The sequence below is a fragment of the Python bivittatus genome, unplaced genomic scaffold (assembly GCF_059951505.1).
Source record: "Python bivittatus isolate LINGU-HERP-01145 unplaced genomic scaffold, Pbiv_v1 ctg000700_np1212, whole genome shotgun sequence".
Classification (NCBI taxonomy): Eukaryota; Metazoa; Chordata; class Lepidosauria; order Squamata; family Pythonidae; genus Python; species Python bivittatus.
Genome location: NW_028277098.1, coordinates 63,107,485 through 63,126,558, shown reverse-complemented (window position 1 = coordinate 63,126,558; position 19,074 = coordinate 63,107,485). Strand labels below are relative to the sequence as shown.

The 19,074-nt window shown below is 37.8% G+C and overlaps 1 protein-coding gene across 1 annotated transcript; it reads left to right on the top strand.

The window, feature by feature from the left end:
* Window positions 1-2,173: 2,173 nt before the first annotated feature.
* AVPR1B (arginine vasopressin receptor 1B) lies at window positions 2,174-6,669 on the top strand. The gene is made up of 2 exons (XM_007439993.2): window positions 2,174-3,125; window positions 6,332-6,669. Exons 1-2 carry the CDS (start codon window positions 2,174-2,176, stop codon window positions 6,649-6,651), a joined length of 1,272 nt encoding a protein of 423 aa, XP_007440055.1. The 3' UTR covers window positions 6,652-6,669.
* Window positions 6,670-19,074: the final 12,405 nt, after the last annotated feature.

Genomic DNA, 19,074 nt, shown 5'->3' with positions numbered 1-19,074 from the left:
TGCTCTGAGCTGCACTGGCTCCCAGTAGGCTTCTGGGTGCAATTCAAGGTGCTGGTCATCACCTATAAAGCCCTCCATGGCCTAGGGCCAGGTTACATGCAGAACCACCTCTCTCCTATTGTTTCTGCCTGACCCACCAGAACTAGTAGAGAGGGCATGCTCTAGGCCCCTTCTACTAAACAATGTCATCTTGTTGGACCCTGGAGTCATGCCTTCTCAGTGGTGGCACCTGCCCTGTGGGACAGCATCCCCCTGGAGATTTGGATGACCCCAATCCTGTTAGTCTTTCACAAGACATTGAAGACATGGCTGTTCCCGCAGGTATTTGGGTCAGGGTGGAGATGAGCTCTGCTACTATGGATGGTTAATATGTAATTGTTTATCCATGGGCACTGGAGGGTTATATTTTTAATCTTGTAAGCTGCCCAGAGTCACTTGGCAGTTTACAAGATTATATAATATATAATCTTATATATATACTTTTATGATTTTATTATATATATATATTCAGAATGAGCACTTCTGGGTAGAATAGCACAATTACAATCCTCATGGCAAAAAACTAGTCACAATAAAGATACACTTGTCAGACCACTCAGGAGTGTTGCAGGATATGGTAAAAAAAAAAAAAAAATCAAGATGGCAGTCATGATGATGTGATTGAAGCTCCATCTGGTTTTTATGTGCATGTTTTTATATGCAGACACATATAAACCAGGCAGAACGTCAATCACATCTTCGTGGCTGCCATCTTAATTTTTTTGACCACACCCTGTGGACACCCTTGGAAGTTTTATTGCTAGTTACAGAAGGAAACCTATTATTTTCTTACCACATTTTATAGAGTCAAATTATATTCCATTTGATTCTGATTCCAAAGTTATCCATCAGTGATATGAGAATTATTACCCAGTCTCTTAAGAGAATGGAGAAAAAGACGACAATGGGATGTCTCAAAATAATTTCAGTGGCTTTCTGAAATGTTTACAGCTTTCTGTGCTGTTCTGTTAATTTATCATCAAATTACTTGAAACATTTGTACATAAAAAAGTGAGCTGGGGGAAAAAGATCTGAATATCAAATTATTCACGGCCCTGAGGCAGAAAATAAAAGAGTAAAAGAAGGCTTTCAGTATTGCCAGTTCCACACGCCTGCATAATTTGCTGACAAGTACAGCAAAACTTTTGAAGCTTAAAGAAAAAAAGTCTATGTGTGCTATTTACACACACAGCAATGAAAATATTCATCTGGAGTAACAGATTGCAAAGTTGGATGTCTAGCTGAATGTATGTATTACTTTGCTCATGAAAGAAAGGTACATCTGTCCTAGTGTTTGCATACATGTGTGCACACCCATGGATGTGTATTCATGTGGACGAGCAGCAGACTTTCTTCAGTCTTCATGCTCAGCAGCAGGGATGACAGTGGAGCCAGACAGCAGGAACCAACCAGAGAGGGCAGCTCCAGTCTATAAAACCCAGATCCAAGCAACAGACTCGGTTTGAACAGCCTGAGTCAGTTCAGCAGCATATAGATTTAGCACCTGGCTTCTGCCGGCATCCAAAAAGAGATCCACCTTCTTAGATTTTGCATTTATATTCCAGTGCTTGTTTTAGGTCAATTTATTCTAGGATTATTCTTTGTATTTTGAATATTTCTTTCTAGAAGGAGTTAATAATAGGGCTGATTAGAGAAGAAGAATTTTGCACTGAGCCAGGGAGACGTAAGAAGTGAGTAAGGAATTAATAAAGAAGTAAAGAAAGTGGAAGAGGAGAAATTGTATTATCTCAAGAGGGAGCTTATCCTGAAGGATGGGTACAGAAGTGAAAAACAAAAATTAATCAAGGCATTTTGTATAGTTTGAATATTTACAGATTTGCAAATTTTCTAGCAACCATGAAAAGGCTGTTTAGAAACAATTGTACTGCTAGTTAAATATGAAAAAATAATGGCGCCAAATATTAAAGGCACGATCAGTAAAAAAGAAAAACAGACCTGATCCAAGATAGAAAAGTTAATTAGATCTATGCAATTCAGCCCAAAAAGTACTATTGCTATTATTCTCACAGTCTGATCTAACTTTGAGAGAGAGAAATAGCTTCTCAGCTACCCAGAGCATCATATTGCCATATCAACTTCTGGAAAATCATCAAACATCGAAGAACCTTAATCAATGGAGAGGAACACTACATACTTCAGCAACTTCATGGATGGCTCTCTGCTGGAGAACATCAAGCCATGGGATGGGGAGCTCAACGAGACTGTCCTCCACACCCGAGATGAAGAACTTGCTAAGGCTGAGATTGGGGTTCTGGCTGCTATCCTGGTGGTGACTGTGATGGGAAACCTGGGTGTCCTTCTTGCCATGTATCGCCTTCGGAAGAAAATGAGTCGGATGCACCTTTTCATCCTCCACCTGGGCTTGACGGACCTTGGGGTGGCCCTCTTTCAAGTGTTTCCCCAGATGATTTGGGAAATTTCCTATCGTTTCCAGGGTCCTGATCCACTCTGCAGGGTTGTCAAGTACCTGCAGGTGTTAAGCATGTTTGCCTCCACATACATGCTCATTGCTATGACACTGGATCGCTACATGGCTGTGTGCCACCCACTGCGTACTCTACAGCAGCCAACCTGTCAGGCATATCTGATGATTGGAGTCACTTGGCTACTAAGCTGCTTGCTTAGCATACCTCAGTTCTTTATCTTCTCAGTAAGGGAGATCCGCCAAGGTTCTGGTGTGCTGGACTGCTGGGCAGACTTCAAATACCCTTGGGGTGCAAAGCTGTACATTACATGGATGACTTTGTCTGTCTTTGTGCTGCCTGTGGTCATCCTCTCCGTTTGTTACGGCCTCATCTGTCATAAGATCTGCAAGAATCTTAGAGGAAAGACCCAAAGGTGTGGTCCCTCTGCAGTGGATGCTATTTCATACACAGCCAGTGACCAGAATGGAGCAGAAGGGTGCCACTCGGGCTCCTGGGTTAGCAGCGTGCGTACCATCTCCCGTGCCAAGATCCGCACCGTAAAAATGACTTTTGTCATAGTGGTGGCTTATGTTGCCTGTTGGGCACCTTTCTTCAGTGTACAGATGTGGTCAGTGTGGGATAAGAATGCACCAAATGACGGTGAGTCACTTTTAACTGGAGGGACAGGGTAGCAGTTTAAGAAAGTCAGTTTGCTGCCAGAGTCATATATAGGGGTTCATAGCCAGTGCAATTACTGGATTTCAGTCAGGATTTCAGATGGAACAAGTATGGATTTTCTTTCAAATCCATCTCAACAAAAAAAGGAATTAGGACAGATTTTTTTAAATACAACACCTGCAATGATCCTCTATCACTCTTGCTCATGCACACTCTTTACCCACTCCTGTTTTATGTGCGTGAGCTGATAGAGAAATAAAGCACCATTCACCATGCCTTGATATCCAGCAAGAAGGGAAGAAAAGTGGATCTCCTAACATCTACCTACATATCTTGCACCATCTTGGTAATACAGAGTGCTTCAGCTGCCACAAACATTCATACAGTAATATGTACTGCAATGTTTGCACTGCTCTATATTCCCATCTTTTATTAAGGCAGACTTGAAATTACTTTGAACAGAAAGAAAATTGCAGGTAAGTTGATTTTGATCCTTCCTGGTTATTTTTTAAAAACCAAAGATTTCAATATTATTATAAAATCCACACGTGCCTAAATTGTGCCTTTGAAATAAAATCATGAATGAGAAAAAAAGTGTTTTTTGTAATCTAGTTGATTACATCTATTACAAATAGGAGTGAATATGCAGTTATGATTGTACATATTACAAATGTCCTTAAATAGACCTACAATCAAATTATTCTCAGCTGTGTTACCTACAACCCTTTATCAAATACTGTATTTTTTCATTAAAAGCAGCAATGTGTTTGGAGATTATAATTAAAAGTAACAAGCACTTTAGAAAAAGCATAATCACTAGCTGAAGGTTGTAAATTAAAACTTAAAATAATAAGATTTACCAAATTGCAAAGTGTGGGGAGCGAGGAATCATTGCTCCAATGCTTACAGACCATCAGAGGCTTGAATTCTAATCCTTTGTTAGGCGTACAAGCAAGGCACCATGTTAGCATTACATTTTAAATGCACGTGTGAAGCCCACTTGCTCTATTTATGCAGATATCAACATTCAAGCCAGTCCCAGCTACTGCTGCCTATGCCTCTAAGATGCAGGGTGGCTTTTGTCACCTGCATAGGAGACACATCCAAAACAGCCCTGCTTTTACTGTCCTTCCCAATGTGCGCAGGAAGGACAATGGACCACTAAGGGAGATTTCTGTACCTCTTCCTTCTAATATCCCACTCAGCCTTGTCTTTCTATTCAGTCCAAGTTATATCATCTTTGCAGTTCATATAATTCAGAGTTTTTCAAACTTCGCAACTTTAAGATGTGTGGACTTCAAGTCCCAGAATTCTCCAGTCAGCATGGGGAGATAGACAGGAGCCTCTCTTCTTGTTGTTTCTACTACTGAAGTCAGAAATCCCTGCCAACCAACTCCAAATCACCCAATTATCTTTCTTTTGCCCACTTCTGGTGTAAGAAATTCTTCTCAGCATTTGCAGTTCTAAGTGGAAGATCTGTGGCATGAAGGCAACCCCTTTTAAAAAAAAAGCTTGTCTATCATGTTGCTATCTTTCTGTGAAAGGCAAGGTAAACAGAAACAGTGACTCAATATAGGCAGCGCCAGAATAAATTTGCCCCTCCGAAAAGATTCCAAGAAGCTTCAGATTCCCTGAATGCCAGGGGGAAAACAAACGTGCTTGTGCATTGAAATGTTTAGAAATCAACCCATTGCTGGGGCTGGACGTACCACATCAAACACATGGCAAGCGCAACTAGTGGGCTTTAAAATTGAAAGTGGGCTGCTGATGCTAATGCTAGGTATAAGAGACATTGTTAGTAAGATCTGCATCACTGCAAAGGCCAGTCCCATTCCCCCAAAATTGCTATAGTAATAGCAGCCCTGTGATACCTTTCAATATTTTGAACTGTAAGAATTTGAGAGGCCCCTCATTTCCTTTTTATGTTAATATTCAGAATAACACGATTAACAGCAGCTTCACCACAAAGCACCATCAGTACGTCATACCAACTGGATATACCAACTGGAACTAAAATAAATGCCCTTGATTTTGATTTTCATGTAAAGTAAGAGAAATGCTATGTAAAATAAAAAGATAAATCCCTGTTTATCATAAAGTCTAATTAGTATCAATCGAATTTAAGCAATGTTCCCTGGATTAAACTCTTACAACAATCTTACTACTATTCAAGCTGATAGCAATGTTTTCATTGATTTTTATGGAGCAAATGGCAGTTCTTAAGTTTTTTAAATTAGCATGAAGGAAAATTACAGGAATATATTTCAAGGTACTAATTCAGTCTTTACAAATGTAAAAAAGGGCAAAATAATTGCACTATTGTTTTCAGTTTTTAATTTTCCCTTTCTCTATACTTTTTACCATCTTCTATAATCCTTGGAACAATAACGGGAACAATAATCCCTTTATTGATTATGATTTGTGTTTATTTTTGAAGTTCTAAAAATATGTGACTAATGTGGGAGTAGGCAACCTTTGAGTGATTGAAGACCACAGTGCAGCCTCTGGACCTCCCAGAGAGTTGCAGGAGATCAAGAGTCACATGGGTGTGATTACATTCTTTTCAAATCATTTTGGGGAGCTTGGGGGTGCAGTTTAGAGCTGAAATGGAAGCTGGAGGCCCCTGAGAGCCATACCTTTCTAGAGAAATTATCTCATCATGTCTGTAATAAGCGTGAAATGAAATGAACAGTATGGCAACTATTTACATAAGCTTGCATATTAATACACTATTATTATTCACCCCTTCTGTACTTTGGGCATTTAAGACAGCTAACTGCAATTGTTAAAAACATTTTAAAAATCATGACTATAAACTAGTTCAACTTGAACATGTTTGGCTAAAGCAGAAAGGACTTGACTCCCTTCCTAAAAACAGAAGGGGAGGAACTGAGCAGAGTTCTGGAGGGAGGGGATACCATACTTTGGGAGCAGGAACATTTTCATGTTTTTAAAAAAGGATCACATTTACATGTTGATGATTATGTGATCATTAACACAGGTGCGTATTTTTACTCTGTACACATGAACCAAGATGCAGTAACTGTATCCAGGATACACATACAGTGGGATACAGATACATCTGATCATGATTCATTATCCCCAAAGTTCACTCAACTGTTCTTATTATTGTTGAAACAGATCTGAAAAAGAAAACGTCTTACACTTTATCTCTCTCTTTGCTTCAGAGTCAAGCGATGTGACTTTCACCATCACCATGTTGCTGGCCAGCCTCAGCAGTTGCTGTAATCCCTGGATTTACATGTTTTTCAGTGGGCACCTCTTTTACGATGTCCTCCGCTTCTTCTCTTGCTGCGGGAGTCTTCGTCCCAATCTCAAGGGGCAGCTGTCCAGTGGGAGCCTCTGCAGCCACAAAACTACCATCCTGAGCCACAGCCCCCAGAGCACCCCGGCTTCAAATGCTGCTGGGATCCAGATGCAACTTGGAAACACGAAAGGGTTCTGCCAGCCATATGAAGACGCAGCAATTGATTCAGGGACACTTTAAAATAGTGGACCAGTGTAATGCTAATGATGGATACTTTAATCCCATAATCTGGTATTTTGAAACAGGCAGGAATAGTAGAATAACATAGCTACGTCTGATAGCCACACAGCATATCCAATAGGGCCGCTATTATGTTATATTGCAGTGACTTCTGTAAATTAACTGCATCTTGTATTAAGACCAACGTCTATCTAAAGCCTATCGTCAATCAAACAAATCTAGTAGACGATTTACAAATTGATATGCCTCCATTGCACCATTTCTAATTTTATTAGCTATTACAGTATCAGGGTGTAAAGGCAAGAGCCCTCATTTTGAAGGGGGATTACATAAGTCTATTAAGTGCTACTTGTCTTGAAGACGCAATGTTACCTCAGGGTCCAGAGCAGCATGCCCCCAAATACTTGTTGCATGAAACTATTGTTGCATTGTTTCTACTCCCTACTTGTGAGCATACCAGAAGCATTTGGTTGACCAGAAAAATTACTGGACCAAGATGAGTCTTGGCATGATTCAGCAAGCTATTCTGATGTTCTAAATTCACATACTATTCCCATGTTCTTAATTTTCCATTCAAATATCAACGAGGAATCCCAGGCAGACCCCACTGAAGAGTTAATGAGGGCCAACCTGTTTACTTCCAACATCAGCTACCACCTGCTGTCAACTCCACTTCAATTAAGTGTAATAGAAGTTTTGAGAGTCAGCCTGGTGTAGTTAAGGCATCAAACTAGAAACTGGGAGACCATGAGTTCTAGTCCTGCCTTAGGCACAAAGCCAGCTGGGTGACCTTGGGCCAGTCACTCTCTCTCAGCCCTAGGAAGCAGGCAGTGGTAAGCCACTTCTGAAAAACCTTGCCAAAAAAACTGCAGGAACTAGTCCAGGCAGTTGCCAGCAGTCAAAAACTGATCTGAAGGCGAAGAAGCTGTTTTAGATTTGAAGAAAAAATGGAAAGGGTATACAGTAAACTAAGAGTTAATCTTTCATTTTGCAGCAGATGCAGGCTTATTGGGAGCAGAGTTTTAATATTATTAAAGATAGATAAAGATGAAGATACTTACTAAAGTCTATGTATTTTTATTTTCTTAATCTTTTCATGGTGCTTGCTGGTAGTACAAGAGGTGCCAAAATTATAGTCTTCAGCACCAGGTCAAAATCTGTTTGGTCAGGCATTTTAAACTAGTATAGCTTGACTTAGTTGGTGTGGGCTACACATGTTATGTATTTCTGGTCTTTTATTCTTACAGTCAATGCTGTTTTGTTATTGATTGTAGTAAACATCTTACATGTTTTAATTACATTTTATGGGCCACTTTATTTCAAATATACAACCCTAACTTCAAATATACAAATGAACATATGAAGGTAAGGATTATTTTTCAAAGTTAGCCTTTTTCCATTTATTTTTTAAACCTTAGCTTTCTTCTTTTCTTGCTCACAAGACCCTACCTATGCCTATACTAAAAATATGTATTAATTATTAGCAATTTACTGACCTGGTTTCCCATCTAATTAGGAAGAAAATAGTTAGCCTTGCCTCAGGGTGCTGCAAATTGTCAGGAATACCTGACACCCCTCAAGGGCTTCAGTTCCCAGCATCTAAGTTAATGGTATAAATAAATGTATGGCATGCAATTAAAGTAGTTTAAAACTGATATCAGTATACCTTGAGGTACAATATTAATGAAGTAATTATTGTTAAGCCATAATTGTTTTTAAGGTCAGAAGTATCCTTGATCCCAGTTTGGAACAATTAAGACCAAGTATGAAATGGCACATTGGCAACAAAAATTATTGGGTACAAAAACACCATGAGTGTGAAAGGTGATTATTAGGTCTAAAAGACTGTTACCTGCCACTGAGCCACTGACAAATTACATAAACTCATTATGAATTAATGAACTCTCAAATATCATTGCTTTTCCTCACAGGCTGTTAACTAAGCCAATTATCAGCCATAGAGATTTCTGATAATATCTCATTTCTGACAGTCTTTTTAATGAGCTGCAAGAATAAACTGAACTTCAGCCGATACTGGCTAGTAGTACAAACTGGCAGCTCAGTTAAATCTGATGAAAGAGCCAATGTTTTCTTTAAGAAACTGTACATCACTTTCTACCTTTGGAATTTAGCATCCTGGAGTTGCAGCTGCTGAGGTCCTAGTAGAACCTTTCCCAGCCTGGCGTGCTCCAGTTATGTCAACCACACCAGCTGGGAATTTTGGGAACTGCAGTCCCAATAGCTTCAGACTGGAAAAGAACCAGATTCCACCCTTGTAGAATAATTGGGCCCACTACATAGATTCTGGCTAAAAAGTAATAAGTTATAATGTGGGGTTTGTTTAGTTTTGGTTTAGTATGTCACATGAACAGCCATTATGGCTTATAAGCTATGGTTTATGATTTAGTGAGTTGTGTGAACCCATCCTTATTCCTTCCTGGTTCTGCTATATGTGCTTTCTCTAAAGTGAGTGATGCTGATAGCAAAGAACAGATACTGCTCCTCAATTGACTGCTCTTGGATGTTAGTTTCCTTCACCGTGTCCATCTGAAGAGCCAAGTGACCTAATACAATTTCAAGGAGAAAATATCACGGCTACTTCCTATCTTTGTTACTATGCTGGTGAAGAGAAGAACCTGAGGTCATAGGGAGGAGAGGGAGGGCATGTTGAAGTTAATGGTAATTTTACTTCTTGGGTGAAACATGGTACTAACATGGTCTTCTTAGTCCCCTACCACATCCCATCTCAGTCACTATTTCCATTACTTGCAACAGCTTCTAAATTATAGATTTATTCCAAGGAAAAGCTATTGTAATGTAGCTATCCTTCTCCCAACTGTTGACTTTCTCTTGATGGTTATGGTTTTGACTTAGTATTATGTGTGAACTCAGCCAACTGTGGCTTATTCAACAAACCACAATTAAACATAACCAACTTAAAGTAATGTATAAACTAGATCAAATACTGATCTGTTTCTTCACCTATTCAAATTAAAGAGAAGCAACATTCAAGGCTGGGCAAAGCAATTTAAGAACCAATGGGATATCCAACTATTAAATACTGAGTTTAACTTCACAGTTGACTTTTTAAAGCTACTTGCTTATTGCTGATTTTTTTAAATAAAAAGGCAACAAAACCACTTTCCAGTAAAAAATAATGGACTCATCAAGGAAGATTTAAGTTGTATTTGTTTATGACATGTTTAAATGCTAAAGAACATAATAATAGAATTTCATTTCTGTGGGAGAGTATAGGATGTGAGACAAATGGCAAAGGACAGACTTTTGGTAGTTCATACTCCAACATGAAAATAAATATGTAAATTTAAGATGAATTTTAAAATGTAAATGCTTGCATTTTCTAGATAAGGAAATGGGGGGGGAAAGATGTTAGCACTGGATTATCCCCTTTTGCCACAGTAGTGTGAAATCCTATGAATTAGTTAAAATGGTCAGGGGTGTCTGCAAGGTGTGGTAAGAAAAAAATCAAGAGGGTGGCCAAGATCCAATCAAGGCTGTTTCTTATGTGAGTTTTTATATGCGACGCATAAAAAAAGAGCATCAATCACACTGTTGCAACCACCATCTTTACTTTTTTTTACTATACCCTGCAGACCCCCCCCCCAAAATGTGGAAACTCATTATTTCCAAGAACTAGTCATGTGATTGTTTTTGTCACAGATGTGCAACTCTTTGAAGCATGGCCATGGTGGCTGAGAAGAGAAAACTTGCAGTCCAACCCACCTAGAGCACAGCAGGTTAGGAATGCTTTGGCTAATGTTTCTTTCTTTCAGGACTTTGTCAACTTTTAGAGTAGTCTTTGCCAAGGCAGCATGCTAGGGCAGGGCAAAGCATGAGAAATAAGTGTTTTGCAATGCTCAGGAATATGAGCGATGCATTTCTCTGAATCATTCAAGCAGGTGTGTCTTTTGAAAGGCTCCTGAGGCTCCTTGCAAAGCAAACTGTATATGTATGTGTATGTGTGCAGATACAACTGGGAACAGCTTCAGAAGCAGCCACAGGAGCCTTGCAAATGCTGTGCTACATCATCTGTATTCCCAGTTTTGTGAAGCATCTCTTTCTAGCACTGTGCACAGAACTGAATGTAACCCCAAATATTCTAATACCTAAAATATAAACTAAAAGTTTGTCTCTCATATTTCCTTTAACTAAGGGTTCTCCTAACCTTGTTTCTTTTTAATTAAGCTAAACTTTCCTTCCTTTCCAGTTCTTCATTCTTGAAGCCGTTCTCTCTAAAGGCCTCCACATAATAGGACTTCCAACTATTATATTAGCTACTAACCAATAGAAGTCACTACACAACTGGTTTCATTCTTATTGGGACTGTTTAGGAGTAGGTATCCTCCATATTAGATGTTCTACGTTCTTTAACACTTAAAAAGAGTTCCAATAAGGGCGAAACCAGTCATGTTGTGCCTCCTACTGCTCATTAGCTAATACAGTATAACATCTAAAGCTATATATAACACCCCACCTCATCTTTAAGGGGTGGCAGTCTTGAAACCTCTAGTATGTGGCCCAGATCAACAAAAATTAGAAAACTGTCTAGTACAAGAGTACACAGAAAACAGGAAGGTGTCCTTGCATCACTTCTATAGGGCTTCCAACTACCTACAAATCCTAACTGCAGAGAAGCTGCTGTGTACTCTGCAGGGCATAAACATGGGGTATGGTGGGATGAAAGGGAAGCAGCATTAATTAGGCTGATCAAACCAGTTTAACAAAAGGGATTTAGGCCTTCCATTATTAATGGAACAAATTATTTCCTCTACTTCATTCATTAAAAGGATCCCTAATTAAGGTTGCAATTATGCATACACTGTTACCTGCTCTTAGGTAAACATGTTTGCAAAACTCTGAACTCAGTTCATGCTATTAAGTAGCCAGAACAAGTAAGTTGATAAAAAGAAGGCTCTCCGTGTAGGCTTTCCCACTTCTTTCCTTGGCTAGTACAGTTCTGATTACAACAAACAGTTTTTTTAAAGGCCACACTCAAAGTGTGCTCTTACAGTGATGAAGGATCACAGAATGCAATACCAATTTATATATATATATATATATAGATAGATAGATAGATAGATAGATAGATAGATAGATAACATGATTTTTTTTAAAAAAGGATTTATTATGATATTGAAGACATAGAACCAAAGATCTGGCTGGTTATTTCAAATGAATATGTGAAACTCAGCTTTTCTTCCTCTTTATGCCACTATTCACAAAAGAAACCATACTAATCCTACATCCTTTCTGATGTTTTCATAGACTAAGCTGTATTCATTTTCAGTAGTCCATTACTAACACTTCTCTTTCAGAATTCAGAATGTATATAAATACTCTGTGTAATCATAACAAGGTGTGCCCATCGTTGGAGAGAAGATTTTTCTAAGCCATCAAGAACTAGCTTTTAGCTCATTATACCATATAAGGTATAACACTATATCTCATTCACTAGCAGAAGGTACAAAAGAATTTTGCAAAAAATCTGACATTTTCAGCTATAATATTGGCAAGAATAAATGGGAGACTGTGCGTTCTACTCCTGCCTTAGGCATGAAGCAGCTGGGTGAGTTAGGGCCAGTCACTCACTCTTAGCCCTCCTTCATCAACCTCACTTCATTCTGCACTTAATCCTTGCTTTCACTGACACATCCCTACAATTCTGGGCTATCTCTCTGTGTACTCATTTCTGATAACTTGGTCTTCTTTCTATCTCCTAGATGTGCCCTTTTTTCTAGCTCTTCACTAAGTTTTTTGTACAATTACTGACTTAGGCATTGTGGTGGGTGGGAGGAGAACATGAGGGGGCAAATGACAAAAATGCAGTGCAATGTCACGATGCTGGTACATAAGTCAACATATGACTGACTTACGTACCAGCATCTGATATTAGGAGACAAGTAAGAAAGGCTGGGGTTTGCATTGTGGTGCCACAACACAATGTTTCATCATATTTTGTCATCACAATTTGAACTGGATATTTATGATCCCACTGGCTTATTTCCTGTCTTTCTTCATTGGAACAGTTTGTAATTTTGCTTTTAGGATTTCCTTATTTCTTGTAACTTCCACCCATCTTCAGCTCTTTTTCGCATTAGCTTCTTTTGCTATTAAACCCTACTATCATTGCTCTGAGTTTATTAGAGTCTACTTTCTTGAAATCCAAGAGAATGTATTTGACTATACTGAGTTCTAGTTTCCTTTACATTCAACAACTCCAGTATGATATGGTAGCTTTTCTACCACATTCCTATTCCTACCACTTCACCAACTTATTCTTCCCTTCTACCGGGCCATGAATAGCTGATCCTCTTTGGCTTCCTCAACTTGCTAAAGGAGGAAATTGTCAGCAAGATAGATTAGGTATTTTCTGAAACTATCGTGCTTAGCAGAATTTGTCTCCCAACTGATGTCAGGTTAATTAAAGGTCCACATCACTGTTACTACACACCACTTTGAAAGATCTAGTTTGTTTCCAGAAAGTATAATCCATATCATCTTGTTTGGGCGGCAATAATAATCAACAGTAGTATTGTTTTTATCCATTCCTTCACTTATTTAAACCCAGATGTTCTTCCAGTATCTTTAACTTTACTTACTTTGATATCTTAGTGGATGTTGCTACTTTCAGTCTGGCCACAATGATATATATTCTGGTAATCCTTCCACTAGATTACTGTAATATGTCACATGTGTATCTGCCCTTGAAGATGACTCAGAAGCTCCAAATAGTGCAGAATTCAGCTAATATGATTTTAACCAATCTTGCCAGTTTAAATCATTCCTACCTTTTACAAAAAACATACATGTTTATTTGGTTCTGGACACAATTCAGCAGCCTGGTGTCCTAGAATGGCTGTTGGAAGGAATCAGGTTGGGAATTTTATTTTAAAATTTCCAAACACCTCTTCAAAGTTTTTTTCATTGAAAAAATCCCTTGTATTATGGAAAAATGTTGTGGCTACAAAGATAGAAAGTAGGGTCCTGAAATACTTGATTAGCCAATCATTAATTTTAAAATAACGCTAGTATCCTGGTGATGTTACTGGCAATCTCTGTTCTGAGACAAGCATGAGAGGGACTAAAGAATATTTAAGAGTACAGGATGGATCTGGCATCCTTCCCAACATAGCGATTCTGAAGTCAATCATAAATGAGTCCAGTGATGTTTCCTCTGAAGTAGCCTACCCAAACCTAGTGGCTTTGACATGTTTTGGAGCTATTTGTTGTTGTTCAGTCGTTAAGTCATGTCCGACTCTTCGTGACCCCATGAACCATATCGCACCAGGCCTTCCTGTCCTTCACTGCCTCCCTGAGTTTGCTCAGTTTCATGCTCATTGCTTCAGTGATGCTATCTAACCATCTCATCCTCTGCTGTCCCCTTCTCCTTTTGCCTTCAATCTTTCCAGCATCAGGGTCTTTTCCAAAGAGTCCTCTCTTTGCATTAGGTGACCAAAGTATCTGAGCTTGAGCTTCATTATCAGTTTGGAGCTATAGCTCTCAAGATATCTACACAGCAAGCCAGCAACATGGGTGTTTTGGAAATTGTAGTCCCACAGATCAGGTGGGAAAATGAATTTGACGTAAATGTAGATTACGGTGTGGATATAGTAGTATCTTGCATATTCAGACTTGGAAGAATTTGCATAGTTTAATTCTGATATGGGTAGCTAACTTTCACGCCAAGAAAGTTGTTGATCTGTACAATTAGCATCTGTACCCATTGGGCTTAGCTGCACTCCTTTAACACGGAGATACAAATTCTTGCTGAGGGGGTGGCATTTGTTCAAGAAAATGTTCCTCTCCACCTAAGGTATTACTGGCTTATTTTGACTGGAATCCAGGATGTATCTATGCCTTTAGTTTAAATGAATATTCCTATGATAATACAAACCAAAGTAGCTCATAAGTCAATAAAAACCAAGAACGTTCTACTTCCTTTTCTAATCACTTTCAGAAATTGCTTGTTAACTGCTTTTCAACTATTAGAAACCTTTTACAGCAGTGGGTGAGTTTCCTTTAATCATTAGTGAAAGTAATTTTAAATACAAGTTTAAGGACTTAACTTTTTTTTTTAGAATAAACAGCAAAAGGGTGATTAAACTTTTAGAAAGTTACAAATGGACTTTTATCTGGAGTCCAGATAAATTTGAAATAAGATTTTGGAATTAATTATAAAAATATCCTTTGCATGGGAAAATTTTTGTTTTGAATTATTTTTAAAAAATAATGAGATACGTAAGACCTTAAAAATTGGACACTAGAAGGGAACTAGAAGGAACTAAAGATTACAATTAAAGAAGAACACTCAAACTCAACTTACAATTACAGAATGAAGCAAAATATTTTAACATTGGACATATTGAAGGATATTTTTGAACAATGGACCCAGAAATTAATTTTAAGAGTGTCTGCCTCTATAGATAGACTGTGTTTAAAAGATGTTATGGAAGAAGAACAAGTTTTACCTGACAAGATTGAGACTGATATGAAAGTGGATTTAAAAATGACAGGCTGCAAGAATAATATGGAAAAAGATGTTATACTGGACATACAAAAGAAACCGGCTAATATCTTAATAATTTAAAGGGATATACAAATAACAAACCAAGAAAGTGACCTGGATAATTTTCCTATATTGGATTTACGAAAGAGACTTGTTAAAGCTTTGAAGAATTTTGTGAGGAGGGACAAAGAAAAAATGAAAAGAAATCAAGTTGTAGGACATTATTTGAAGGGACTAAAGATCAAGATTATTAGAAATAAAGGAATATAAAGTTGGTTTATTTGATCAAGGTTAAAATAGATATGTTGTTATCTCTGGTAAGCCTTAATGGACTTTTACTGACTCAGGACTGAAATGACAAGGTTTTTAAGGATTTGTTTATAGATAAGAGATGGGATATGGGAAGAAGAGATCATTTGTTGTATTTTAAGAGAAGGTGATAAATTACTAAAATTGTTTATACTTGTGATGAAGAGGGAAGTCATTTCTTTATATATTTCTTTTCTTTTTAATATATTTTTTTCTTTTCTATTTTTCTATTTTTTCTTTTTTGCTTCTATTTTTTTCTTTTTTCTTTAGTTTGTATTCATTTTTATTGTTGTAATTGTAATTTTTAACAAAATTACTATTTTAAAAAATGGTCACGTACAAAACAAAATAGTCCTCCTATACTTTCCTTGATTGAACTTAATTCCTGGTGATTGCATGAACACTTCCATGTAATTTTCTTGACAATACTGTGGACGTGGTTTACCATTGCCTTCTTCTGGGGTGGTTTGTTTGCTTTCTAATTTCCCAATCTAGTCTACCACCCTGGAATTTCCTGATGACCTAACATCCAAGTGCTAACCATGTTGACTTATCTTCCAAAATCAGCCATAGTTGGCTAGATGTTGCAGTGAGTTACAGCTGCTGAAGTTTCCTGTGCTCAAAGCTGTTAAACATATATCATTTTACACCTACCTGTCCTATCCAGCTCTTCTTTCACCACAGCATAAGCTTGGCCAGAGGTGGATCCATTAGGCCCATGATCAAGTTCATGAGTCCCCTCTCTTAAGTGTTTCCCCTTCTTCCTGCTCCTTGCAGTTGTGCCTGTTTGTTTCCCTTTAGTAAACACACATCAGGCTACAACATACGCAAAATGAAAAACAAGATTTCATCCCTATATTTTCTAACTATGGAAGCCAATTAGACTGACAATGTAATCTTCCCTCCAGCATTTGCCCTGGCAAATAACAAGAAAAAGAGATGGCTTCTGTCACTTGTCTGTTTGCACAAAGATGGCTGTTTGGAGTTACACCAGCAGAAGGCGGCTTGTAAATGAGCAGCAATGGAAAAGTAATCAGTAGGGAGCAGTATGAGCAACTCACACAGTGGTGCTCACTTCCCACAGGCCAGCAGTAAGCACAAATCAAAGGGACTTATGTATCTCCTGACTGTTATCGCTGTGTGAGAATTGATCTTGGAAGTTTTCATTCATCAGGTAAGGTTTTCTCCAACATGGCTGTTTCCAAAATGTTAACCCTGCCTTCCTCCCCTTACATTTCCCTAAATTATTCTGCCAATGTAAGAACATTTAGATATAGTTCTACCCAAATACAGTTGAGCTTGTGGAACTTACTTGAAAGTCAGTGCCACCAATCTGAGGAATTATGCGTGGAATTCAAGAATATCAGGAACTAACAAGTAACATTGTTGGTTGATTAGCTCAGGTAATTGGTGCTGCTGTTTATGATGTATCATCAGCAGACTTCCTGAGCCTCATGGGACTAGAACCGCCAGAGGTTCTTGAATAGTCCCAGTACACCAGGCTGAGAAAGGTTAGCATACAGGTAGGTTGTGATTAGTGCAAGTTCAAATAATGCAATATTCTAGTGTGGATTGTAAATTGATACTAGGTTGTATTTAATGCAACCCAAAATTCAGTTAATGCAAGGCTAGCGCGTGCACAATTGAGGCTAGCACATGAGCAGTTGCGGTTGGGATTTTAGATGCTGCTAATCTTCGTGTGTACAAAATGGAGAAAAAGAAGATTCTGTCAGAGGAAAACAGTACAAGTTGAAAAAAGAAGAAGCTTGTTACTACGTTAGAGCAAAAATTTGATGTAATTGAATGACATGAACACGGTCATAGCTACAGTAAAATAGGATGAGCTTTTGGAATGCCTGAATCTCTGGTAGAATTCTTTTGTTTTTATTTTGCTTTCTATAACTACTCTGTGACTCTGTTAACCATAAATTTAAATTATAAGTATGCCCTTTTTATCCTTTACTGTAATATTTCATTAAATACATATAAAAATTTGTTTAAAAATTTTCATTGCCTATTTCCATCAAGCTGGAACCACTAACCTTATTCTCCATGGAAATATCACTTTGAATAATGCAAATCTGAATAACACGACCATTTCGTGGGATTCATTAACCGCACTAATTGAGACCTACCTGTATTAGGGGGATCAATTACTTGACTATAAAGACCTAAAACAGCAGCATTAAATATACCACAGCTCAATGATTAGGTAGATCAAGTCTATTTTTATGTAAACTGCAACTTATGGAAGACCATATTACTTATTTTCTTGCAGAACTTAATAGACTACTATTAACGTAAGAAATAGATCACAAAGGTAAAGATAATGATGTTTTGCCATAGCTTGATACATCTACAGAAAGAAAAGCTCTGGATATGTTCAGTTTCATAAGTGTTGACTGGTTGATACATCAGCCAACCAGAAAAAGTCATTGTCTTTTCGCTTGAGACTGTTCTAACACATCACCATACATGTGAAAAGGGATTAATTTTCATTTTCAGAAGTGGTTTGCCATTGCTTCCTTCCTAGGGCTGAGAGAAAGTGACTGCCCCAAGCTAGCTTTGTGCCTAAGACAGGACTGGAACTCATAGTCTCCTGATTTTAGCCCAGAGCCTTTAACCACTACACCAAACTAGCTGTCATTATTTTAATTGCAGACAGCAAAATAACTTTGGAGGAATTCTTTGTTATAAACAGATGCTTTGGAACAAATATATATAAAAGCACAAATACATATAACTATACATTATATTTTATAATAACACATCATAGTCCCAGCGAATTTTAGTTTATTGTATATATGCTTTGAAATATTGCTCTGATCTAACTCATGACAAAACAAGCATTATGCAAAGCCTTTTGAGCAAGTAAAACACCTTAAAGAAGAACCATGGACAATCTTAGCTGCACCAAGAAACTATGCATTCAGATTTTGTTTCCTTGTTTTCCTGGCACTGAAAGTTTTGAGTACATAAAACTCAAAAGCTTGCTTATAGTATAGTTTAATTTAGCTAAATTAAGAGACCAGGTCCAACAAAGTGAACTGCAAATTGCTGAACTATACATAAGTAGTACAAAACTGCCTGAAAAATAACAATTCACAGATACAATAGGTAAAACCTTCTAGCTAAGGAGCAAAGGAAATTAAGTTAAGATAGCATAAGAAGGAAAATCCAAGTAGTATATAAATACTTTCTTTACCCACAAGAGGCCCAACTAAAAAGCAAATTATTCTGACTTTATTAGGTTGCTATGAAACAAGCAACCAAAACTCCTAATGGTTGTAACCTGAGTGACACTTGCTCTTAGCTTTAAAAGCAAAATTGCTCTTCATTTACACATTTTTGGTATGAATCTCTGCAGGCAATACTTTATTATGCGGGTGGAGCAAAAATCTACAATGCAGTCAGAGATGGTATACATTAAAATGAATAAATGAATGTGGGTGGGACATGATTTAACAGAAAAGATGTGACACCCACTCCTAGAAGCTACTATGCTAATGTGTTTAATCTGTCACTTAATAAAGTAGAATTGTACCTTCTATGTGAATTTTTATTACTATGCAATGGATATCAAGAGA

What these genes read in the sequence shown, in the direction of transcription:
- AVPR1B (XM_007439993.2), top strand. Translation starts at nt 2,174, where the DNA reads ATGGAGAGGAACACTACATACTTCAGCAACTTCATGGATGGCTCTCTG. An exon ending in TAAGAATGCACCAAATGACG is followed by an intron (nt 3,126 to 6,331) that starts GTGAGTCACTTT and finishes TCTTTGCTTCAG; the next exon opens with AGTCAAGCGATGTGACTTTC.